This window comes from Python bivittatus, unplaced genomic scaffold (assembly GCF_059951505.1).
Source record: "Python bivittatus isolate LINGU-HERP-01145 unplaced genomic scaffold, Pbiv_v1 ctg000310_np1212, whole genome shotgun sequence".
NCBI classification, from domain to species: domain Eukaryota; kingdom Metazoa; phylum Chordata; class Lepidosauria; order Squamata; family Pythonidae; genus Python; species Python bivittatus.
In genome coordinates, this window is record NW_028277054.1 from 2950672 (window position 1) to 2978061 (window position 27390).

General features: G+C 38.9%; 1 protein-coding gene across 7 annotated transcripts; it reads right to left on the bottom strand.

Moving 5' to 3' along the window:
* Window positions 1-4: 4 nt before the first annotated feature.
* Window positions 5-27260, bottom strand: ZNF541 (zinc finger protein 541). 7 transcript variants are annotated; one of them, XM_088139835.1, is made up of 17 exons: window positions 26996-27259; window positions 23586-23926; window positions 22157-22400; window positions 19322-21083; window positions 17724-17782; window positions 16447-16606; window positions 15300-15467; window positions 12897-13230; window positions 11783-11846; window positions 7460-7602; window positions 7224-7327; window positions 5429-5504; window positions 3737-3825; window positions 3271-3411; window positions 1753-1934; window positions 1245-1425; window positions 5-193 (listed from the first exon to the last, which is right to left on the bottom strand). In XM_088139835.1, the coding sequence occupies exons 2-16, from the start codon at window positions 23887-23889 to the stop codon at window positions 1266-1268; spliced, it is 3990 nt and encodes a 1329-aa protein (XP_087995961.1). In that variant the 5' UTR covers window positions 23890-23926; window positions 26996-27259; the 3' UTR covers window positions 5-193; window positions 1245-1265. The 7 variants fall into 7 exon arrangements, with proteins under 7 accessions (XP_087995961.1, XP_025021675.1, XP_087995962.1 ...); XM_025165907.2 differs by having other exon boundaries at window positions 26863-27259; XM_088139836.1 differs by lacking the exon at window positions 3271-3411 and having other exon boundaries at window positions 26863-27259.
* Between the last annotated feature and the right edge of the window lie 130 nt (window positions 27261-27390).

The following is a 27390-nucleotide window of genomic DNA, read 5'->3' on the forward strand; positions in this document are numbered from 1 at the left end:
TAGCTGCAGAACCCAATTTAATAAGCAACACTGAGTGCATACAAAATAACAATAACACAGATCACTTCAGTACTATAGAGTGAATCAAAAAGCAGTTGTATAATATCGATCACAGAAAAGATACTAAATATTATGGTGATTTCTCATTGATTGGTCTACTTCATCCTCCTCCAAAAAAAATAATAACAGAACCCTAGAAGACATAGTTGGGGAGGGATGGAGGGGAAAGAGAGAGAGAGAGAATTAGAGTATCATAACATCTGGACATAACAAGATATGCAACTAAATATGATAGGCAGAGGATGTGATTTATAAGCTAAATGAACTATTAAATTAGCTGTTAAGTCAAACCTTCAAATCTGGAAGTTAATCCTCTATATCAGCCTGTTTTGTACTGAATATCACAAAACCCTACTAGTTTGGAGGATTAAGGAACCACCAAACTATCCTTAAAACAGCCAGATCAGTAAATTTTGCACATGCTTAATAAGTATCCTTCCAACTGTACACCTAAAATTTAATGCAGTCTTAATTCGTAAGTCACTTACGATAAAGCATGAGTTATCCAATGCTATATAATACTGAGTTTTTAAAAGTTTAATCTGTACTAGAACAGAAACTCCCCAAAATACCTAATACAAATGGTCAAAGATGACATCAGAATAAATTAGTGTTTTAAGATGCTATATTATTTTCTGTTTCTGTTGAAACCAACATGGTTAATGCTTCTTGAAACAGATATAATAATGTAGCCTCTTGTGTTAGAATTCATGCAACAGAGCTGCTGGCATCAACAATAGTTTTACCATCTCAACTTTTCCCTTATTTATTGTAATTTTATGAATCTCACTGTGTGATGCGATGTCATCACAGTGAGTTTCCCTTCTTCCTTTCTACTTTATCAAGCTTTCCCTAGAGTTAATGAAGGAGCTCGGAGCGTGATTGTGCCAAATTGTATGATCAATTTCACTACTTGTAATGGAGGATCAAGGATGCCTGGGATACCTTCTTAGCGGCATCACTGTGTCATTCATAATGTCAGCTCCTGGCCTTCAATACTGTAGCGATGGATGAACGATCCTTTCAGATGTACAGTGGATCTTTCTGTTGCTACCTCAAACCCAGGTTAAGTCAAAGCTAGGAATAGTTATCTGTTTGGAGTATTAATTTAAACATAATTTTTAAACCCAGTTATATCCTGATTTTTTTTTTCTTGGCATGCAGTAGTTTAACAGCATTCTTACCCTGAAACTGTTCCTTCCCAGTTACCACTGGAGGAAATCCACGTCCAAGGTTTTTTCTTCCTTCTTTGGTTCATTTTTCAGATGCTTTATGGGCCACTTAATCTTTATCATTGGCTCCATCTGCTCCTGTAGGCGATGGCGTTTCATGTGAGCATTCCGACTTTTTATCTTGTCAAACACTCTAGATGTAGACCAGAGACAGCACTCTTCAGTTGTACAATTCACGCACACACAAGCATTTTTTTTTATTTTTATTTATTTTTATTTATTTATTGGATTTCTCTCCCACCCATCTCCCCTACAACAGGCTCTCCCTTTGCTCCAGCTTTTTCTGATGCACATGGACAATGGCCATCAGGGTGAAGACAGAACTTTCTGAGATGTCACAGCAAGTGACCCCAATATGAAAAACAGGGAAGGGGGGAACTCTTTTTTTGGATTAAGCATCATCGCCAAACATGTAAAATGATCACAAGACACCAAGAGGATGAATAAATTACAATACTACCTTGCACATTCTTTACATGGGAATACACCCTGACTGCCTGTGCTTTTGGGCCTATCTAGAACTTCCTTCTGGCTGCTGGTTGGACTGAAGACACTCTGTGCTGCTTTTTTGTAATTCCTTGGTTTCAGCTTATTCTCCTGTTTGGGCAGGTGGCAGTGCCTTTTCTTTGGGCTGCATACAATCTGCAAGTCATGGAATATCTCTGTGTTGATTTAATTACTCACAATTCATTAGTTTCCCAATTATAAAAGTTACTTGGGCAATCTTCAGATAAAACCAATTAAAAGCACTACCCCCCAAACTGTCAGTCAGTCGATCAATACAATAACCCTAAACCACCACGTGAAAAACAGAAATCCAGACCGTATCTGCCACCATTATGTAAGAGAACCACAACACGGCCCATGAAGAGCTAAAACAATTATGTCAACACCACAGCAAAAGACTGATTTTAAGATAAATTAATCTGAGAGGAAGGCACTAAGCAAGTATGCTTGGGGAGTACCCTCCACTGAAAATGTACTTCCTTTTCATCCCATTGTGTGTTGGCAAAGCCAACAAAGCATTCTAAGAGTACTTTCACACAAGGAAGCATGCAAAAAACACAACAGTAAGGGGCTGAGCAATAAAAAGGCTAAATGTAATGCATCTGTCAATCCCTCAGACATAAACTAGTGTAAGGACCAAAGCAGAGACCAAAGGTTAAGTACATGACTGCCTTTTGTACAACTGCCTTAGTTCTTAGTAAAACAAACAGCAGTGTATATGAATGGGGAATTTAGTCCACTGCTACCTGCTACAATTCTGTTTTTGATCAGGACTGCAGCAGGTGCAAAGAAAACACAATTTTTCCTGTCAACTAAAGACAAAAACACAAGTACACAACATCAAATCTTGTGTTTATGTCTCATCTGGCATGCAGATGTTGCACAAACATCAGAATCGTTTATAAGCCAACAAGGTAATAAATTCTTACAATGGCCAGAAGAATTTTGTCTTTCACAATTTTGCTTATGCCATTTGGAACATGGCTCAAGTACAGGATTTGGATTCCTGAAAGCCTCAACTTTTAAGGAAAAAAAATCAATTTGCCAGCTCTTTTGAAAAACCGCAGACTGTGTCTTCAAATGGGTACGGTACAGTCACTTCTAATTTATGAGGCAGTTAGTCCTTATAGTTGTGAGGAGCCCACACAGCCATTAAGGAATTGCCACAGCCTCAACCTAAAAGCCAACAGGCTGCAATGGTGTGGAAAGAAGGACCTTCTAGATCGCAAAATACGCATACTGATTATACCATGAATTTTCACAAACAAGTATTTATTCCAACAGCTTCACAAAAGGAAAAGAGAAAGAGATCAGGGAAATTTCTCCCTGCATGACCTTGGAAATCTGCTGCATGAATTCTGCATTTCCTAAAGTAAGCAGGGACACAGGATAGGAAGAAAGTGTAGATTTTTAAAATCCATTTACTAAATGTCAGCTATGATTTCCAACAAACTTTTCAATCTCGTTCTACCTTTTCTTCATCCAATTCTATCTCATCCTGCTCAATCTTGGGTCTCTTTTCTACCACTTGTGCTCGACTGCAGTCAAATTTTAATATTTTTTTCCAGCTATAGTAGTATTCAACACACTGAGAAACAGTCTTAGTTTGTATCTATTAAAGGAGGAGGAGAAAAGAAATAATTTCAATATGGGCAAAATACAAGGAATAGTTTTAATATACTAAACAAACAAAATGTTGCTGCTGTCTTTCTCTACGCTCCTTTTGTATTCTGTATTCAAGAGGATTTCAGATCAGATTTAGTCTCAGGCACCAAATAACAAAAGTAACCTAAATTGCTCTGATGTAAATGAGCACGTAGTTATGCACCCTTAAAATAATTAATGGATTTTAAAGGTAACAGAAAAGCTAGTGTACTAACAATAAAGGATAGATTTTTAAAAGAGGAAATAAAAACACTACTTTGTGAAAATATTACCTTCTTCTGTATGAGGTAAAAGTCCTTTTTGTGCAAGCCAAAAGCTTTCTTAAACAACTGCTTCTCAGCAGGAGTCCACAGATGTGAACCTGGAATGCCAACAAGAAACAAATTAGTAATATAGACAATCTGTTTAATGGCCTATCGCTCCTCTAAAATTAAAATCTTTACTGCCTCCCTTTTGCTTATTCTTGTCTCTTGGGAACCCTACTAGCATAATGAGTTTGTCAATACATCTGGAAAACTCAGAGCCTATTTTATTAACTAATATTTAAAAGCCATAAAGATGAATAAACTAATTCACATCATTTCCCAATAAAGGAAACAAGACACAAGAGTAACAATACGAGAAGCATTTCCTATCTCAGTAGTGGACAAATGATGTCCAGTTTTCAGGAAATGTATATTATGGAGTCCTCAGGGTTCTCTGAGCTTGGCTGTTTTCTTGCAAACATTTCGTTACCCAGCTAGTTAACATCTTCAGTGCTAGAATGGATTTGCTCTCTGTTTATATACCGTGGCTTGCCCTGCCTATGTTGGTGTTTTGCTTTGTTTTTTTCTGGTAGTTCCCTGATTAGGGAATTGTTTACTGCTTGACTGTATGTCTGGTGATAACCTTGGTGTTAATCTCTTCTTATCTGGGTGATGATTGCTGGTGAGGAGATGTTCTGGTCTTTTGTTTTCCTTTCTATTGTCTCTTTTGAATAGTGTGTAGATGTTGTTATCTCTATGTGCTTGTTGATGGCTACCTTGTCTGAATACCAAGCTTCCAGTCATTCCCTCGCATTTCTGGATTTAGCTTGGTCTAAGATGCTGACAGTTTCCCAGTTGAAACTATGGTTATGTCTGTCCATATGTTGTGAGATTAAGGATTTATATAACTTATATAATTAATTAATTTACAATTATTACAATTATTATAATTAATCTATATAATTTATATTCACTGACATCCCTTTTTACTATGCTATCTTAAACCTTGAAGTTTGTTTTATTCCAAAGTTGTTACTTCATCTTGCCAAATATAACTGATTTTACAATGAATTTCAAAACTATAATTTTCAACTTTTCTTTTTCAGTTTTAAAGAAGAATTGGACGCAGTTTTCCCCCTAAAGTCAAGGACGATGGGAAGAGCGCAGGGAACTTAAAAGACAAAAGAAAAGTACAACCCGCCCCCCCCAAAAGCTGATATCCTAGACAGTGACAGAAGAAAGCAGAGATGGACCAGAAAGACAGTTCTATTCTGGAAAGATGTAGAGAGAACTGCAAGAGAACTCAAAGATGAACCATTTTCTGTTGAATTCTGCCTTTCCTGGAAAGAGAATCCATTGTTGGATGCTCCATCATATACACTACTACTCTGCTGGAAACAGAACTCCAGTAGGTCTGCAATCCTATGCACATTTATTCAGATGGGCCTTTGGTCTATCTACTGCAGTTCTTCCTTTATTTTTATTTCTCAGCAGAAGTCCCACCCCAATTAAAACTAGATTTAGGACTTGCAGTGTGTGCTTGTTTTGAAATAATTCCCTCAATATTTAGATCTTACTCTTCCATATAAATCAAATTGGATTACAGCTTGACAGTTCCGAGTTATACTCCTGAACTATAATATGGCAAATTGTTTAATTCCTTTAAGTTTCAGAGAAGCCACGGCTACACCCTGACCAATTTAGGTCATCTTCTTTTACCTGAGTAATGGTAGTTAGCAAGAGGATGTCCAGAAGGCTTCTGTGGTCCTTGGAGTAACATCATCTCCAGTGCTTCCTAGAGTTGTTTTAGAGAAGACTGTCATTAACTCTTGTCAAATAAAAACACTCAGGGAAATCTTAGATGGAAATGGGTATATGCACTATGCTAAACTTTAATATGGTTCATTTGCTTTTGGCTTATTGTGTGTGACTCCAACCACCATGGCTGATATACCATAATATGGTGCAGTATTGCGAATAAAGCAGGCTAAACCAAGTTTCCTGCAACAAATGAACCCAGCTCCTAATTACTATCAGAGAGGAGCAGCCTACCATTAGATGACCTCCTATAACTGTTAATTTGTAAGCAAAAATAATTTTTCTATGATGTGGGAAAAAAGCTTGTGATGTGCAACAGCCTGTGCTGCAGCATCAAGTGGCTGCAATGTGAATCTTTAAAAGATGCATTAGAACAGGATGGCTGAGTTCTTGCAAACTGAGACTCTCAGTAAGACCTTTTTTAAAAGGTTAATAGAACGACCAGCTTTTAATTAACTAATGGGCCATTCTTTGATTTTAAGCATATTTGTAAATTCCGAATAAGAATTGGTAATAATGAACACACCATAGTGAAAACTGAAGACAAAGATGACACATCGGCGTTTTATAAGATCCATTGTGCAAGGTGTGTTGGTAGAGATTTCACCTAAATGTTGCCAGCATCAGAAGTTCACATGTCACAAGGGCTTTGCATTCTTTAAAGTGTGTTTTATCAGGAATAAGCAAACATGTTAACACTTGCTCATTCTGGATGGCTTCTCCTTCTGATGGAAGTGGCTAAACAAATCAGGATGCCCACTGTTTGTTTAGCGCCTCATCTGACCTAAGATCCTGGTACTCTCCTAATAAGCCTGAATAAAAAATGAACAACAAATCTTGGCTTGCTTAAGAAAAATGAGCCAGGGATCACAGTTCAGATACAAGTTAAACAAACTACAGATGGAAGTTTCCTGCTAGTTTGGATTTGTTTCCATCCAAACTGATTAAAGCAGGAGAGTGTGTATCTTGAGCACAGCACAGACTTTGAGGAATCTCTGCATTCCCGTAACTTATTTTATTTATTTATTCATCATATTTATATAGCCATCCATCTCACAGAAAAGTGACTCTAGGCAGCGCACAATAAAAACAATCCTTAGGACAATATTTATTTCTTTTATTTATATTTATTTATATTTCAAAATTGTTACTGCCCATGTCACTACAGAGCGACTCTGGGCAGTTGGTCCTGATATTAATGGAATATTTGGTCCTAATAGTAATGGAAAGAAGGAGAGAGGATAGAGAGATTTAATCAATCATTAAATCTGCCCTAAAATGGTACAATGCACCTGTAGGAGGTGCCCAAGAGAGAACTAAGCAATGTACCACATCTTTATGGTCCATGTTTGGAAACTGGTCCATATGTAATTACCACCAACACCATACCACCCCTCACAAATCTCTATTCCTTAATGAACAAAGCTACCTTAACCAGGTCGAATATTTCCCTCTCTACATAATAGTCCCTCCATGATGATACAGGAATCACCTGTAATATGGAGGTGTCAGGAACTGAACGTAGAACCTTCTCATGCAAAGCAAGTTTGCTTTACAACTGAATTATGGCTCTGCTTAATATGAATTAAATTGGTAACTTAGTTATACCCTGCAATACGTTATGTAAAGCCAAGGGACTGAACTGCTCCATGAAGAACTGGTTTGATTTATTTAAGTTTAAATGGGAGAATCTTACCAAAATGTTTCCTTGGGCTTCATGCAGACAATGTACAGCTAGTTCTAGATTGGTCCCTCCACCTGGCATTGCACTGGAGCAGGCCAATTTTAGCAGATCTGTTACTGCAAATGAATTTGTTTTCACAAGGATTAATAAGTTCTGCACAGCAGGAATTAAAAATACATAGTATAAAAGTAAAGAACACATGAATTTGGGATGGGAAAAGTCTCAAGAGGAAAAAGCTATCCCCACACCTCTCTTCTGTGTTTCCTTGTTGGTTACGATATCTCCCCATGGCTTCCAGACTAGTGAGGCTGGATGCTCATAGTTCTCTATAGCTGATCTGTCTTGGAGATCAGGTATTTCTGCCTGGAATCGATTTCCAATGTTAATATGCCTGAAAGGACAGAAAAGAGATGTAAAACAGCATCTTTTTTTTTTTTTTTTAAAGACATGAATTAGGACGTAACTATTAAAAAGAAAAAGAGGAAAGAGTTTATGTTTATATAACAAGAATCTCTACGAGGGCTTAGAATATATGCTTTCTCATGCATTCTCTTGCGAAACAGACCAAAACTCTAAGGAACTGTGGCCCTTAGGATGAAAAACAAATGGTGGCTCCCAGGCACATCTTGAGTTTGCTGGATCTGGAAATAGTTTTACTGCTGTTATTTACTGCTGATTTAGTATCACCCAGTGCTTGATTGAAGATAGAAGATAGTGCAAAGATAAAGAAGAGAAAAAAGAGTGAAAGAGGAGAATGTTAACTTGCCAGCATCTAGAACTTTTACATCTTCAGAGCGAGCTCATAACAGCCTCCCCCAGGCCAGGGACCTCCAGTTCCACTAGACTGCAGCTCCAGAACTGCAACTGAGAATGGCCTTCAGCTGAGGACGCCAAACTGGGAAAGGCTGAAAATCCAAGCAGGAGATTCTTTTTCTGGATGTTTCAGGGCAACTACATCATAGATATGTAACCTCCCACATATTCAAATCAAATCAAAATGAATACCGCCAAAGGCCAGCAAGACCTCCCTGTGGTTTAGAAAACAATTGCTACACATCTGTACTCAGAGACAGCACAAAATCCATAGTCTACAACCAAGTCCTATAAAACAAACGTATTTTTTCTTGACACCTTACAGAGACTCACCACTTTATACCAGGATTATCTTAGACACAATACCCACCCAATCAGGTGAAAAGTCAGAAGACCAGACTCGTACCCAGGAATAATCAAGGACAGGACAGACCTAGAAGAGACATAGAAAAAAACTTCTCTTCATCTATACCTCCCAGCTAAAACCTTTCTGCCTTAACTTCAGTGAACATTCTGCACAGCACTGATACTTTACACACAAGCCTTAGGTTGTCTCCCACTCTTGCTTAAGTAAATAGCAATATACCAGTACAACAGATCAAATAACAGAAGTACAAACTGGACAGCGAAACCAACTCAGAAATTGTTGCCACATCTATATATTAAGACCTAAGTCTGCTCATTTACTCATTTTCTTACATGATATATGGTACCATCAGCTAACAATATACTTCAACATACTACATAATACAAATAGGAGAGTCTCTTTACAGAAAGACATACATCTGACATGGCAACATTAAAAAACTGGGGGTGGGGGGGAATATCATAACCTCCCTGTTACTGAGACAAAAGTGACCATTCTTGAACAGAAACAGCAGAAATGATCATATAATACCGTATTTTTCCATGTATAAGACAATACTTTTTTCTAAAATCGTTACACTAAAAATTGAAGGTCGTCTTATACAAGGAAGTAAGCTGAGGAGAGAACCACGCGGTTGCGAAACTGCCCATACTTTGTCTCTGCAAACAGGCTTCCTCCAATCACGAGCCTTATGTAACTAATGTCAGCTGATGCTGAACAAACCAATTGGAACACATCCCGTTAGAGGTGGAGAGTGTGTAGGCAGAGCGGGTAGGAGAGCGTGTAGGCAGATGCAACAGGGACTGGCAATGTCAGAGCATTCTGAGCCCATAAAGATGTCAGAAAATAAAAAAATAAATAAGCGAATGTCTTACTCTGCAAAATTCAAACTGAATGTAATCAGTTATGGCATGGAAATAGAGCTGCAGAGAGACAGTTTGGACCTCCTCCCACTGAGTGTATCATGTAAATGTTACCTAATCACTAAATAAAAATGTGTTCTGCTTTATCTTTAAAATATTGATTTCTTAATTTTGGGTTGGAAAAGTGGGGGTCGTCTTATACATGCGGGCATCTTATTAACTGAAAAATACTGTAGCTAAAATATACAAATCATTACTAACATTTGAAACAGAGGATGAACAGGTTAAAGACTGTATGGTTAAATGGACTGCAAACTTTGGTTATAATATAAATATGGACATATGGCGGAAAATGTGAAGAACTGGTGTTAAATTTACACTGTGCTATAAAAAACAGTCAAACTCTTATGAAATCATCATTGTTCTCACCCCAAATCTTGTAAGATTTTAAGCTAGATTGCCAAATTTTGTGAAATTTTGATGAAAAACCCAGAAATTGCATGTTCCATTTCTATTAAACATCCATGCATCCAATTAATATTCATGTTTAAATTTTCTATGCACTCAAGTAAATAGTTTTTAAGGTACCATTTTATAGTGTAGCAATGTAATTTTAACAATTGTTAACAGATACGAAAACACATTTCCACTTTGTTCTTCGATACCTACTTTGTTCTGGGAAGACCTACATTGAACTAATTTGAATTTATCAGAGACTAACCCTGTTACAGGTTTATTTTGTTGCACGGGACAATTATGCCACTATCGTGTAAACAATTTTTATGGTGCCTCTCAGGCCGAGAACTGCCTATTACGTCCATCAATCCTCATCTCACTACCTTTAATCCAAAACCAGCTGCTGACAGGCCAAAACTAAGCCATTCCATACCAGCCTTCCTGAGCCAAATACCACCATATTCAATATAAAGGCATACAGTAGCAAACCAACTAAAAGAGAGGGTTTTCTTATTGCTCTAGAAGAGAGGCTTTTAGTGGTGAGAGTCATGTGTTTCAGGAGGCAGGAAGAGGGGTCTTACTGCATCCCAACCTCACACTGATTCTGAATGTATTTCAATATCAAGAGGAGACATGTTATGATGAAAAAAATGAAGGCTGTTTTTGTTCAGGATTCATGATTAGGTTCTATCAATCCCAATCTTTACAAGTATCATGGGGTAGTCAAAGGAAATGCTGCTTTGGAGGCAAGGGGAACCCTTGAGATGTTGCAAGGAAATCTAACGAAGACTTTTGTTAGAGAAAGTTCTCTATCTTCATAAAACTGATCTTGTTTGGTCTTAGGACACTGGATAAACCTGAGTAAGTTGGAGTGGTAATTGTTGTTGTTTTTTTTAACTGCATGGCTGTTGAGAATATTCTACTTGCCCTTTTAGCAGAAAGAAGCACCTACTGAAAAGTTCTCACATCTCAGCTTTATACTGAATCCACATCCCTCATTCTTGAGTCAACCAGAAAGCTCAACGATCAACTGTACCCATCAACTGCTAACAGCACTGGGTAATGGAATTCACTTTAAAGGAAGTTGGTGAAGGGAAAGGAAGGATTATTCACACGTCAGGTCTTGCAGAGAACTAAGCCAACAACAAACAAGAGCAACTCCAAACTGCACTTTGATCCACATCTGCTGTTATCTAGGGAGAAAAGAGTACTGATCCACAGCAGAATACAAAGTACTATGAGAGGAGAGAGAAAGACAGAGAGTATCGAAAATATGGATTTGAATGCAATACTTTTTAAAGAGTACTTGGATTTTCCTGGAAATACAGTTCCTTCAACAAATTGCTTCTCCTGCAAATGCTGTGGTCCTTATTAGTGTGAATTAAACTGGCCTGTTTCAGATTACATACTAAGTGAGAAGTTCTCTTTTAATTCTTCTCCTCAGGATGCTGTTTGTTTAAATCAGAAGAGATAACCAGAGCGGTCTGCTTTAACGACATTTCCTATCTTGCAAGAGCACAACTTCTTTTTGTGTCAAAATGTAAACAAAGCACCATGCAAGGCAGTCAGATAGTGGTTGCCTAATGGAATTATGAGCTACCTTGAAAGCAGTCTGCAGCCCAGGAAATGCGTTCTAACTGGCGAATTTTTAATTGACACAAATGAGATCAGAGAAGCCTTTCTTAGTGGACGCACCCTGATTACGGAATCCTTTCCTAAAAGCTAGGATTATCACTGATAAATTTTAAAGCAAAGTCAAGGCAATTTGATTTTGCCAGCTTTTAACTTGTTTGCTGGTAGCTGCTTTAATTTTGTTTTCAATTATGTCATCAAATTTGTCTTTTGTTTTTACTAATCACCTTGTGAGGCTGAAAGGTAGAATAAAAACATTTCTATAAATTAAATAAATAGCCAAGGGGAAATGGTATGAGTAGAGAATACATGGAAGAAAAAAATGGAAGAAGAATTGCACCAGTCAAAAGATCTATGCTCATCAAGCTACACATCAATAAAAAGGAGGGAAAGTAAGTGTTCTTGCATCTATTTATCAGTACTGTCATCCTTTCACTTACGGTTCTATGTTAATTTTGGTAGTATCTTTCACAAGAGAGAATAAAAGGGCTCCATCCATTCCATCTAAAATTAAAAGCACAAGTTAGAAACAAAACAAACGTTTATAGAATCCTTCTCTTCCCTTTATCATTCTCATCTGTAACCTCAGCAGCAGGACATAGCATGGGACCAATATGGTTTTTTCTATTTATCACTGCTCATTTACAGCTTCAATCACAAAGCTTTTTGTTTAATTATTTTTTTAAAAAGCCCAACAGGGCAAAAAAAGATAAAAACGCAGGTGTCCGGTGTGGATAAACCATGTTCAACAGCCATGATAAATAGAGTAAGTTCAAAGAGAGAAAGAGGTATACTCTTCTTGGGGGAAGACTGACTAGAATCAGAAAGAGGGACACACCTTATACTTTGGGGGCAGATTCTATTTAAATCACTGGATCTTTATCATGGAATGAAGTCTAAAATGTCTGCTTTTAAAATACAGATAGTCCCCGGGTTAAGAATGTCTGATTTAAGGATGACCCATAGTTAAGAATGGAGCCTATTGTAGCAAAATCTGAGTTAAATACATAATGATTTGAGTTAAATACACAATGGTTGGAGTTCATCACACACTACTACTTATACAGCATTATACAATACCCTTCCGGCTTACATACAAATTCAACTTAAGGACAGACCTTGGGAATGGAACTCGTTCTTAAACTGGGGACTACCTGTAGTGTCAAAGCATGAATGCTTGAGAATTTTTATTTTAATCCAAACTCTGCACTGAGCTGTTGTCAGCATGCCTAAACTGCTTCTCCCAAAACACCCATTTCTTTCCATATATGCTCTACACCACTAATTCTGTCTCAACAGTAACCTAACCGATCATTTTTTTTTGCTGGCGTGGGAAGGGGTCGAAACACAGTGGTAAAGTACATGTTTCCCATATAAAAGGACTCAGATTTAATTCCCCAGAAACCCATATAAAAATATCTCAAGTAAGGGAGCAGGGGAAAAGAATCCAAGCCCAGCTGAATGCCTGAGAAAGAGGATACAAATCACAGTGGTTTTATTCTGCATTGGGCGGCTTTGTGCAGATATATCACAGGATTAGGGCTAGGTAATTACCTAAAACAGAGGTATACATCTTTGTAGAAGCGGAATTTGTAGAAGTAGAGCAGAGAGTGTTGAAATAGAGCCCTGAGCCCTCACGAATGGGGCTGAGCATTGGGGGTGGTGTGTAAGGGGAGCACTGGACTAAGCCTTGAAGAAGGTGGTCCATGAGGAAGACAGGTGAGCGAAGGTTACTCTGGTAGCATCCTCCAGTGCCAGGTTGAATCTCACTGCAAACAGGTGGAGGAGGTGGGATGAAAAGTGATTTTGGACGGGCTCGCCTCTTTTTCTTCTTGGGTGGCATGCCTTCCTGAAGATCTTTATCATCCTGGCTTTCCTTCTCATTAACCTGACAAAAAATATGGATCAAAAGAGTTTAGATTGATAACTGGAAAAGAAAATTAATGTGGCCTATACAGTACTGTATCCTTAAAAGGAGTACTGGATGTTTCTCCCAAGGGTTCAAAATATTAAAGGCTATTTAGAATCAGAGTTTTAGAACTGGAAATGTGCACTGCAGGGACCCTGAAATTATAGGATTCAGTCTAGCCTCAGCTTCAATATCTCTAGAACCCCCTACACTCAGACTGTCTCTTATACCATCAAACAGCTTTGATGTTAAAGAAATTTCTCCTAAGGAAAAATCTGTTTCCTTATGATTTTTACACTAGTTCTAGTTCTGCCCTCTTAAATAACAGAAAATAATTCTGCTTCAGCTTTTATGATGTGTCTTAGAATATTCTCTTTCTCAAACCTACACATATCCAAACCCTTTTAACTGTTCTTCATCAGACTTGGTTTCCTCTTCCCCACGTCCCATCAAGTGACTGAAGATTTTATTGACATTACCCTACCAAGACAAATAACACACTCAAGATCTAGCCATAGTACCAAATATATCGGGTTTGATACCATATTAAATGTTATCTCCCCCAGAGAATCCTAGGAATTGTAGTCTGCCAGAGATATTCAGAAAATCCTTTATCTATACCACCTGCCCCATGCCCAGAGGATTTCAGAATCTCAACAGTGAATAGCCATAGGGAAAAAATCAATAGCCAAATAAAAAAGAATTGCTGCTACAGTATAGTTTTCATTAAAAAGTACTTTAAAGAAGGCTGAAAACTGCAATCCTGGAGGGAAACTGAAAATGCTAACCCCATTGGTGACAGGATTATGACATCACTATTCTGTTTCTCCAGCTACAGCATATCCCTCTATAAATACTGACCTAGGGTTTCACTCTCTCACCTAGCATTGGTAACAGCTGATGCTACCTGGCAGGCCCCAAATCTAGGGAGCCTTTAAAATGGATACACCTGTAGTCTATCTAGGGATATAAAACGGAGATTTCTATTCCTCCAACTGATGTTACTCAACAGCAGTCCTACCATATCTTTTCAGGATAAGATGGTTGCAGTCTTTCTTTAGGAGAGGGACAGGAGAGACACTGAGAAATCCCTGTCTAGGAATTTAAGAAGGTGAACCACTATAAAGCAGAAGGCAGGGAGAACTGCTAGGTCCAACAGAAAGGAGAAGTAACGGAATATGGGTAGCCTGCTTTCTTTAGGATTGGACTTGTGACATAAACATGGTTATGAGGCTGAGCTACCAATCAGGATGCTGTTGATCTGGATCACAACTGGGTCATGACTTGATTAGGTGGCCTTAAGCAAACCACTGTATTCTCAGCCACTTCCCAGCAGGCCCCATTTGCACTATGGGGATAGCCAGCCCTTACAGGCAGATATAACACTTAAAAGATAATGTATGTGAAGATCAATCTTAACAAAGCACTATATAAATGCTAAATAAACAAATGGTTCTAGGGCTGTAACGTAAAGGTACTTAGTCCAACAATTCTGACTGAGGGACTGCCCGAGAACTCTATGTGCCGCAACTCTAGTTTCATTCTGAAAGCTGAGATGTGAACAAAATAAGTATTACAAACTAAAGGAGAAGGCTATTAGTCTAGTTTAAGTCTGGAACTGTATTGCAGATATCTTTATGCCCCTGAAGACACAGTCAAGCCCAAACATCTTACAAAAAGACTGAAGAATATTTCTCATCATTGCCACAAGCTTTGGAGCTTTAAGTCTGCAAAGGATTTGTTTTTCGTATATATTTTACTTTCCTATTTTCACAGGCCATGCAATATAATCAGCTATAAGGTGCAGAAAAACAATGCTCATAATTTGCAACTGTTTGCCTCACTTTAAAGGACAGGCAATAAAATACTTTTAATTTCTTATTATTCAAAATGGCAATGGAGACTTCTTCCTAAAATTCTGCATAGGGAGGAACTTTAAATATATTACTGGATTACATGTAAAGTTCCATGAAAGTCTATATTAATCAGAACTTGAACAATTCATTTATCTTCGTAATCTGAAATTAACACTACAAATCACCACCCACTTTGCTCTCTTGCTGTTGATTTGTAGCCATTACGGGTACCGAGACAGGAATTACAAGAGGTGCTACTGCTACATCTTCTGAAGGCCTTTTAGTTTCAGGAGGAATATCTCGGTCCCCTGCTGCCTTGAAGGGCCATTTCTGAGGATGTAAATGCTCTGCCTCATATGCCTTAAAGGAAATATAAAAAGAAATATGTATTCTAGCAACAAGACTACAAACTATAATACTATTTTATTTCAGGTTCTGTGTTGCTCTTCCCGAAGGACATAATCAGGAAACAAATATTTAAGATTTAAAAAGGAATGGAAAGAAAATATCTAATGGAATAAAAAACATAAAGCACTCCTCCTTTCAAAGCTGTTATAACTGCAATCCTAAATAGATTTAGGTGGCAGTTAAATTTCATTACATTTAGTGGGGCTTACTTCTGCAATTCTATCCATACCTTCTTGGGAGTCAACCCCAAGTAATAATCATGCTGGGATACATTCAAGTAAATATTCAAAAGTCTGGGTTGTATGTTAATGATTATCTAACTGTGAGCCACCCAGAGTCACCCTCTGGGGGAGACGGGCGGCATACAAATTTAATAAACAAACAAACAATTATTAGCATTTATGTAGCGATTTCCCAACATTCAAAGCATTTCACATACATTATTGCCATTATCTTATTTAAGGTATTTTGATATCCCCACTGGCAAGAGGCATTTTTAATGCTATGGGTTATTCTTCTACATGGATTATTAGCTGCCTTGAGCTTCCTCAGAACAAGGAAGTATGATAGTAATGGGGTTCTGCAGTGCAACAGTCTGGGAAGAGGATGAAAGCAGCGCATCTTTCTTGGCATGTGAAAAGATGACATTTTATCCCCCTGAATGCATCCTGGCAATGTTTGATTTTAAAAAAACAGCTACACTCAGAAACAAGAAGTGCAGTATGTAGCCTTCTTCTGGAAAGTTAAAGAAAGATCTGGTGATCAAATATAAGGACCACAGAGAGCAGAATCTGCACTGCCCCTCTACAGAATAGGTCTGGCTGAAACACTGAGATTCATTATCCGCTATTATACCCTTTCTCTGTGTGCTACGTAAATAATCAGCATCAGCAATAAAAAGCATTCATTTACCAGGTGATTTTCCTTTTACCTGCTGCTTCTCCTTCCCTGATGGAGACTGCCACTGCTCACCATAGAAACACATATGACTGCTCAGGCCCCGTTCGGTGTAAAACAGCTGATTGCAGGTTGCACAGACAAAACTGCTTCCTTGCTCATTCCTGTCTCCAGGACCTCCCCCAGTCTTACTACTGTTGGCAACAATTGACGTGAGAAAGGTGAAAAACATATTAGGAAGCTTGAATTTCCATGATATTATGATTTATACTCCAACCTTATGACAAGCACAACTATATTCTTGTACTTCAGTTCATGGGGGGGGGGGAGAACTTCCATGGTTTATTTACCATTGAACTGCTAACTGGAGAAGGAACCCCACTGGGGCATCGTATATAAACAAGGGCTGTCCGAGAGATAACAACTGGGAGCCAAAGAGCTGCTTAGGGCCATCTGCCAGCCCAATCAGATTTAGTGCTCCTTTTCTTTGTGTACCTTCTCATAAATCGCTTTTGAAATTCCCTCTTTGGAAGCGCCTCTCTGCTTGCCTGAGTGTCTTCCTCATATAAGGACTGAATTAAAATCTGTTAAAAGCTGGGAGTATATTTACTTAACTCAGCTTTACTAGCACTAAGGACGGAAACCTCCTATTAGCTTAAGCTTTCTGACTGGCTTTTTCCAAATTCTGTCTCTGATAAACCAATATTAAGAATTATTATTATTAGTGGGCCAGAGTTTAGCTCTCTTTTGGATTATTTTTCTGGATGCCTTTATCAGATAGGACAAGTTCTTTCAGAGAACATGACCAGTGCATCTCACAATGACCTGAATAAGGACTTTTATGGACTGTATTACAAAAGCTGGAGTGTATCTCTGATAATTTATCCAGCTAAGATAAAGGATATTTGTTTTGTAGCCATATTTGTAATTATTTATTTTTCATTTACTTAATTTATTTTAAATATATATATTTATAATGTTTATTTACTGTGGTATGTATATAACGGATATTTTGTCTTTTTATGAGAAACAGAGGCATGAATAGCACTAGATTTTGAAATGCTAAAATATACAGAATTAGAAACACATGAAACATCCCTTTGCACACCGATAGTATAACAGCTTCTCAATGTAGCAACTTCCAGCTGATAAGCATAATCTTTGCAAACTCTTTCTGACCCAATGAAAGAGCATAAAATGACTGTTATTGTTCACATGGATGCCTACCAAATAAAATATTTAAGTCTACCAAATAAAAATATATATTGCTTATTTTTAAGCAGTATTAAAACATCATCAAGCCCTGCTTACCATCCAGGGGAAAAGTATTCGTCCCTCACTGCATTAGTAAAGCTGTAGATATTTCCACCCTGTTTTTTTTAAAAAAGAAATTAAATACATTTATTTTTTTTCTTTAAAACTTAAACAAGTTTTTTTTAATCTCCAAATGAGCTCTATTCTTTAAAAGCTTTTACAAGATAAAGAGTATCATAAACTTTTCATAATAAATGTGCAGGCAGTTTCTTTACATAAGACACCCTGAAATCAAGCTTGATTCCTGGTGTTTACATAGATATATATACATATACAAGCAGTAAAAAAGTGGTTTGTCATTGTTTTCTTCCAGGATGGATTTGGAGTTTTTAGCCTACACCCATGAAATTCCCTGGAAGTCTCCCACCAAGCCCAAAGAGCTACCACCTGCTGAAATTAGGCAGCTCCTAGCAATAATAAATTACTGCTTTTCCAATGAAAGTGAAAATCAAAATTGCAACTGACCTTGTATACTATCAGGGTCTTCTTGTTGTATTCTGTCTAGACATGTGCACCATAACATAACTGCTACAGCTAATTTTTTCTATGAGGACAAACACCAAGGCAAATGCACAGATAAGGCACCCATAGGAAATGCTCCAAATATGTCTATTTTTCACTCATATTGGAAGAAGGAAGCCAAAAAGTTCATGTCCTGGACTATGGTCAAATTATGAGCAAAATCAATATTGTTGGCTCCTACACCCTTAATTCATAATGAATTGTTAAAAAGGAAAGGAACTCATAGCCAACAGTAGAGGAAGAGTCATGTTATTATTTCCAATAAATATACTACTATCAATTACATGTTTTTGCAACTACACTATTAAGTACCCTGACATACATACAGGGTCCCCAACATGGTAACTGTAGGCCTCTCTTTTGTGCCCACCAATGTCTCAGCACTTTTTTTTTTTTCAATTAAAAAACAGGTCATCATATTTTAAACCCAGATTACCAGAATCTTTCTTAAATAAATGTAGCCAGTGGCTATAGTCCAGTACATTAATCTGAGGTATGTGCTGCCACCAGGAAAAAAAAAAAAGGCAGCAATAACTTTTGCCTGCATTTAAAAACATTCAAACATTGTGTGTTTTGCCTCTGCGTGTTTGTGGAAGTGTTTTTCACTTGGTTTTGCTTTACATGTGTGGAATTTTGTCTAATTTATTCTTTGTTCCATGTTTTTCCAAGATTGTATCCACATTTGCCTTTTTGCTTTGCGCAATGGTGGGGAGTTCACATGGATCTATGATGTATGAATGGGTGTACTGCCTTTATGTACCTCACGGAACATCACTAGTTTGTCTTCAGTGAAACGGTCTTTTGGACCTCACCTTTCTTTTGTACTCTACTGTTTTTTGGGCCATTTCGAACTCTCATCATTTAAAAAAAAACGAACATTTTCTACTTCTTTTAGATCCAAGCCCACCCTAGTGGCTCTTTCATGTCAAGGGCAAGCCCTTCCATGGCTGCCAACATTTCCTCAAACATGTGTACTCATTCCAAATGCACCCATCAGCCCCAAAACTTTGAGGAACCTTCATATGCGTTAAGGATTCTACTTCTGATTTCTAAAAAGAAGCCTTAAAACATGCCTGAATTCTGTTGAAAATAGTCAGCTTGGGCTTCGCTCTGGATACACTATCAAATGAGGTACTAGGCAAGGAAAATGAAGCCATGGCTACTTGACTAGGAGAAGCCACGGAAGTTATATCAAACTTCGGTTTCTCCTTCCGGCGGGGTCTACCACTGCGAGAATGCCCTTTGCTGCCTGATTCTTTAGTACAAGTCTTGCTCTTCTCTTTCTTTCTTGGTAAAGGAGAACCATTTTCCAACTCCCTTGGCTTCCCGTAAGTGTGATTCCCTGGGGTGTTTTCATACAATCCTGACTGATTAGAGCTGGAAAAGTCTTTAAACTCTAGACATCCTTTTAAAGACAGGGACTGCTTAGCATGAGGAATACTGTTTGTGGTTACAGAGGGTATGGTAGACGACTGAAAGGACTGCAGAGGCGGCTGATCCCCTTCTTTCTCAGTATCAGATGAAAAGTCTTTTTGAAACTGAGTCAAAGCCTTTTTCAGAGACAAAGAAGGCCCTTCACTTTCCATTGGTTCTAGAACTGGATGAATCAAATCTGTTTGCTGCTGAAACACACTGGGAAGTGATTTTGCTACCATATGTTCTGTCTCTACAGCTGCCAGCTGCGATGGAGCTAACACTTGGGTATGGGACACAATGTGTTGAGATTTGGTGATCCTCTGGAAAAGATGACTCTGGACTTGTAGCTGATCCTGATTCAAAGTGGATTCCTGGGATTTCATAAAGAGCTGCCTGAACAATGGTCTGGCCTCACCCTTCTGAAGTAGGCTATGTTTTGGAGCATCTGGAAGTCTTGCTGCTGGATTAAATGTTTCTTCAAAGCCACTGAGTTTGGGCTCTCCAGAAATTTCCCCTTGGGTCTTTAAAAGGGCTGGAGTGAATGATAAAACATCTGGACATTCAAAGCTGGGTGTCACTGAGTCAAACACATGGGAAGGTCCCACCATCCCTTGAGAAACATCTTGACCTGCAGATGATAGCTGAGCAACATAAACACCATTTCCTTTGTTTTTGGTGCCAACTGGGGATACATTTCTGACCCACTGGAAGCTGCCACTTGGCTGATGAGTGGTAGTAGGAATCTTCTGGCCTCTGAATAATGGAAAGCGAGGTACACCACTGTTTGACCAGTACTCCAAGGCTCTGGTTTCTAAAGGGAACTGATGTTCTGAATGGGACTGCCTGTCTGACAAATTTGTCATGTTTTCTGATGGCCCAAGCATAGATAAATTCCCAGGATTGATTATAGTGTACATGCTGGATGAAGGTGTATTGTTTTGGCAAGGATAAATTTCCTTCATCACTTTATCACCAGTGGTGTCTTTGAGTGCAGTAGTGCTCGTGGAAACACATGAAATCTGACCACAGACAGAGGTGCAAGGTTGTAAGGGTCCCCTGGAGTCAGTTTCATTCTGTCCTGTAGATGGTGAAGGAGCAGACGGAAGCTTTGGACTGACTAAGCTACTAACAATACATCTTAGCAGGTCTCTGTTGGGCAGGACGGAATTACTGGGTGCTTGTGATTCTGGATGAACAGCCAGACTTTCTGCAGTTCTCAAACTGCTATGTCCCATCTGGGTATGTGAATCGTGTGAAGGTGGCATGCCCTCACATGCTTCATCATCCTTTAACAACCTCAAGCCATGATGCATTTCGTAATGCCGGCGCAGTGATCGATGGTCTGAGTAGCTCTTATTGCAACCTTGTTCTATGCAAATGAATGGCTTTGTTTTTTGGTGTGTCAGCATATGACCACTCCTAAGGTTTGTTTAAAAAATAAAAGATTAAACCATGAAACATGCAAGAAAAGTCTAGGCTTAACTGTTATTGCTACCAAATACTAAAATCACTTCCCTCATCATACATTAATATATATGATGAAGCAAGAAAAGGAATATTATGGTGCAGCCTATAGCAATGAATATATCAGCTGCCTTTCTAACGAAGACAGATTAAGCAGCCAAAATGACTTCTCTGATTACTGTCTTCTCAGCTGCTCTGACCCTAGAAATGGGCACGGCTCACAGAATAAGGAAGGCAAGACTGAATAAGCAGTGTGTGAACCAGGCCCCCCTAGCATTTTATGCTGCGGGTGAAGATTTATAAGGCTGAATACTCCTCCATATATATAAAAAATGTTTAAACCAGGTATCAAAGTGGAAGTGTCAGAAGCCTTCTGACACAATGTGCTTTCTTTCAATCTACAAGGGCTTTTCTGTTTAGAGTTACATTTCCTCATTTTAGCCTTTGCCTCCAGACTGAAAAGATACCACCAAGCACAAATTTATCAATGATCGCTAGACCCAGGCTACATGCTTCCAGTTTTCGTGCAAATTTCTCACTTTGTGACTTCCCCTCAACCACCAGAGGGTTGTGGATATGGCAGGGTGGATATGTTCTAAGGGAAAATAGTATTAATAATTTGCTAGCAATTTAACTTATTTTGGCTAATGGTATTTCCCTGTGCAGTCTCTGTTCCCACAATCCATCATTCAACAGCCTCCAAACTGTTAGAGGACTAATATTTTTTTCCAAATATTAGAAAACCTTTCTTCTTTTCAGCTGCCACCTTATCCCTGGAATCCACACTAAACTAGTGCTGTACAATACATGAAAACGTGCTACACTGTAGAGTTCTAGTAGCTCCATACTACATTAAGCAGAGCTACTCCTAAACTTTCAGTTTTGCCTTTTTCATGACAGAAAGGTTACATCACATATTACTATAGAGTGCCCACTCAGTGAGCACCTGTATGGCGCTGGGCAGATTTCATCCATAGCACTTATCATCTATACAGCATTTAAATCATTTTTGCCAAAAAGATACATACAAGTGATCCTGTCGCTTAAAAGCTTTGCTGCAGATCTTACAGACATGTTTCCGTTCCTGGCTATGAGTCACATAGTGTTTACTGAGAGAACTGGTGCTACTGAAAACTTTCCCACAGAGGCTGCAATCCAAGAAAGGGGCTTGAAGCGAGTTTTGCTGCAGTCTTCCTTTCTTTCCACTGCCAGAACCGGATCTGCCTCCTTGCTCCACTTCTTTATGTGCTGAAGGGGCAGGAAGCCCCAATTCTGAATGAGTAATACCAACTTTTAGTTCATCTACACGGTCTCTGGTGCAAGGCACACAGTATTAGAGTGATCTAAGAAGGCTCAGGTTCAAGCCACACAAGCAACTTTCTCTGCAATATCTGGATAATGCTATCCTACCTTGGAGGATTGTGGTAAGGCTTAATGAAGTAATGAAGCCTTCTGGCATTCAAGATAAGAAATTTAGGCAGGGTTCACAGATCGTGCTAAGTGTACAAAAGGATTCCAAAATGTTTCAGTAGATACAACTGATCTATATTTGTATCTCATGTGCCAGAGAAGAAGCAGCACCTGAGACATCATGTGCTGCAAAAATGGTAGGAGAAATTATATTAATTCCAGTATTTATGACATTCACACATATGAAACAATGTGTGCTTTACCACAAACTAAACCATGATTAACAAACTATATAGGTTGTGTTCATGTGACATGCTAAGCCAAAACAAAGAACCCACATTATGGCTTACTAGGATGGCTTAATGTTACACATAGTGTGCTAAGGCATACTGTGGTTTGGTTTTTGCTTAGCCCCAGTGGTTTTCAAACCACAGACTATGGTTTAAAGTGTACATGCAGAGCTAAATTCTGGCAATTATTCATTTATTACACTTTTAGACCACTTAGCAACCAGAGTTATTCCTGAAATATAAAAAACAAAACAGTCAGCAATGACAAAAGAGCATATAATGAAGCAAGATAAAACCTATAGCAATGCGTTAAAAGCAATGCAGTAAAGTGACACAACATAAAAACAGCAGCAATATAAAATAGTACCAATACATAAAAACATTTAAAGGTTCTTAAAATATCAAGAAAAATAAAGTCTTCACCAGATGCTGTTATGAACATACCACAAGAGCTGCTCTGAGGAAGGCAGTTCAAAAACTTGGTGCCATCACATAAAAATTACCTCTCCTTTTACCATTAGCCTTGTATATGCAGAATATACAATTAAGAAATAACCTCCTGGCACAGCTATTTCTCCATACTGGCTGAGAATTCTGGACAGTTGAAATCCCAACAATTCTGGAAAACATCCAACTAAGGAATGCTATCTTAGCTGAAATAACGTAGTTTAATAAGGCAAACGACTTGAATATGTAGCTGAAATAAAACACTTCCTCTTATACACGTTACACATTACCTCTGCACAGGGTTACTCACCACGCAAAAGTGGTCGTGAGTCCGTATCACAATCATCAAGGAGTTTAGCAGAATCACAGTCCTTTACTGAATACAAAGACAAGGTGTCCAGGTTGTCTTCCAATGAATCACTGTTCATATTTGTAGCTGAAAGGCTGGGATCCACATCCAGATTGCTCAGTCCAGAATAAATCATGTCTCTCATATCTGGACAAAGATCATGGCTGAATGTATCACTACAGTCCAAAGTCTGATTCCCAGAAAACTCAGGGAGCTGCATTTCAGAATGGAGTGAGCTGTCATCGCTGAGATGGTACTGGTCCATATTTAATCACTTCTGTGTCTGTATTTGAGGTTGTTCCCTAAACACAGAGAAAAAAAAAGAAGCGATGGGGCTATGTCTTCAGTCAACATTGTCTAAGGAATTCAGTAATTGACAATGAAATTGTAACATGCAGAGCTTTCAAAACTAATTGTTTCTAAGGAAAAACTAAAACCTCTGAACAATTATTTAATCCATTTGTTTCTTATGCCAAACAGCTTTGTCCTTTTAGTGTAGCTCTTTTTGTTGCAGTTTTATATGCTTGTTGTGGTTTTATGAACAGTATACATTTTGGCATACTATCCTATTTTTAATTATGAAGCTATTCTTTTATTGCTTTGTGTAACACTCTAGTACTCTTAACAAGAATGGCAGTATATAAAACAAAAAATTATTTTTTAAAGCATGCATATGATTATTTTGTCTGTGGACAGCTTAATTTGGTAACAGGGCAAATAACTTATATATCCAAAATTATGCATGAAAATTCATGATGTTTGCAGAGTGAAATTCATCAATACTTCCCTTTTCTAAGTCCTTCAATTAAACATTTGCTCATTTAGATGCCATTCACTAGTACTTATTTTTGTCTTATACCAATAGTGAAAACAAGTAGCAAAAGTTCAATATCTATATTTTTAGGCCATAGCATACATTTTGGGAAAATCCTGGGAAAGGAGTGTCCTTAAAATAAAAAGAGTATAGATAATCCTCACTTAATGACTATTCATTTAGTGACCATTCAAAGTTACAACAGCACTAAAAAGTGAATTACAGCAGTGCCCAAAGTTGCAACTGTTGCAGTGCCCCCAGAGTCATGTGACTGCAATCTGGGTGCTTGGCAACCAGCTCGCGCTTATGACAGTTGCAGCGTCCCGGCGTCATGTGATCACCATTTTTGATGTTCCCAGCTAGCTTCTGGCAAGCAAAATCAACGGGGAACCGTGCAATTCACTTAACGACCACATGATTTGCTTAACAACCACCACAAAAAAGTCATAAAATTGGGACCGGTCACGTGATTATTTGCTTAACCACACCACTTAGCGACCTAAATTCTGGTCCCAGTTGCGGTCGTTAAACAAGGACTACCTATAAAAGGAATTTTAACTCACATTCACTCAAAACTACATTCACTATTTAATCTGACATTCTGATCAATATACCTATTTCCAAGCATACATATACTAGTATTTTTAAAAACAACCTGTGTTCTTAAGATGCATCATCTATAAAAAGCACATACTTCATTTATGTCTTATCATTTTATTGTTGCATAATCATTTATCACTAGATAAAACTAGAATAGGGATAGTTTTGAACAAGGTACCTAAGCAACTGATACATTGATAACTTGTTAAAGCAAAAAAGATGGATGTGAGATACTTTATAAAACCATGAGGGGGCGAGGAATTCATTAGATATAAACAGGAAAAAAAATTATACCAACCAGAATTTTAGGGATTTTTTTTTACTTATTTAGGTAATTTATATGGCTGCCCATCTCACAGCAGCGACTGTTATCAAGTAACGTTAATGCAAATAAACTTTTTTTTGCATTGTAGTTTTGGTGTGCTAACAATGTCATAATTCAGTCAATATGCTGGTGCAGATATAAAAAACACTTCAATTCTCTTATGAGCTGCAGAGTTACATAATTTTCTCCCACCAGAAACTTGTCAAAACCAACTTGGCCTCAGTATCATTTAGAGAATCTGCCATTTTTCCATCTAGGATGGCTCTGGAAGCAGCAATAATTCTAGGCCTGGGAAAGAGAACTGAATAGTAAATGTTGAAACAAACTTGTGTAGTTTAAAAAAAAAAGTGAAAATGCCTTATTTTTCATAAACTGTATTTTAAAATACCAAAAAGGCACTCGTACTGGTGGAGGGAGGGGTCGGTGATATGCAAGTTTGATTAAAAACATCACTTTAACAGCAGGAAGATTAATCAACCAAAATATTTCAATTATCTGCCAAGATGCTAGATATTCACTTGCATTATACTGATTTTCAGGATAGTACTTTATTATTTTTTTTTTAAAAAACTAGTACTGCAGGTCTGAACTCTGATAAAAATAAAACAAATGTTTAAAGGAAATTATGCTGTTCTATGACAAAATAAAAATTTGATTAAAGGGAAAAATAGAAAATTAAAACTGCAGAATTTTATAAAAAGTGGTTTTAAAAGATGAGCAACAGAATTTGAAATTCTCCAGAGTTGTTGCAAAATAAGGCTTGCAACCATCAATAGAAAGATCTTCAATTTAATCCACAAACCAAAGTGCAGTGAACAATACCCTACTTCTTGGCAATAAAATATTCCATTTCTCCTCAAACTCTGTCCATGTTTAATTCAGAAAACCTTTACAAAACTGGAACCCTTCAATATCTAAACATCAGAAATTGTGATAGCGCGTCCTTCAGGCTTTTAAGGAGACTGGGTTCTATACTTCAGAAAATGGGTTTCCAAAAGCAGCTGGGTTTCCTTCTCAAGTCCAGCTTGAGCACCTTTTCACGCCCTCACAAATCTGGGAGCCTTACAACACAAACAGGCCCGAGGGGGACATCTTCCAGCTCCCCCTTAGGAGGCCCAAAGCACCCCTTCTCCGGACTGCAGGGGGCCCTTAAAGCAAGGCTGTGCAATGGCCGAAGGCCTCCTTCTCCAGCCCAGGGAGCCACTGCTGGGCAGGGCCGAGAAACAGCCTCTTGCACAAACCCTGGCAGGGGCCTAGCTGCTGCCACCTCCATTCGCAACGGGAGCTGCTCCTTGCTTGAGGACTGGGGGGCGAGGGGGGAATGGCCCCTTACCACAGGCCCAGAGGAAGCCTCTTTTGTCTGCTCCTGATGTGGGGGCGCTAGGCTGTGGCCTGACAGGAAAAAAGGGGGTGGGTGGGTGGATGGGTGGGAAGCACTACCCACGTCCCCCCCGTTTTTGCTGGGAAACGGGGACGTTGTTGCACGCACTGAGACACACCTATGAAACGAGGCGGGGGGGTGGAGAAAGGCTGTTCCCACCCTTGGAGGGGGGGGGTTACCCTGAAGAGACGCGGGGGGGAACGAAGCTGCCTTTCGGTCTTGCTGGAGGGGTGGGGCGGTTGCATCTGCACCTGAGGGGGGAGGAGCGAAGGCTGCTGTTTCCCTAAAGGGGGGGATCCGGAGTGGAACCGCCCCTTTCTGAGAAGGCGGGGGGAAGGGAGCGCGAGGCTGAGAGGACGAGAGCGAGCGGGCAGGCGGGCAAAAGCCGGCGACTGCTTTACCCGTCGCCTCGCGCCTGCCCCCTCCCTTCCCCCTTCTTTTTTTTTTTTTTCCCTTCCTTCCTTCGTCGTCGCCGCCGTCCTTCTCCTTGGCGCGCGCGCGCCGGCTCGGCAGCACACTGACCACGCCCCCTCCGCCCGCGGACGGCGAGGCACCGCCCACGCGCCCGAGTCCACCCGTGGAGGAAAGGGGCGGGGTTTACTTCCGGGGACGCCTCAGGGCAGCGGCGACTATTGCCTTTCGCCTT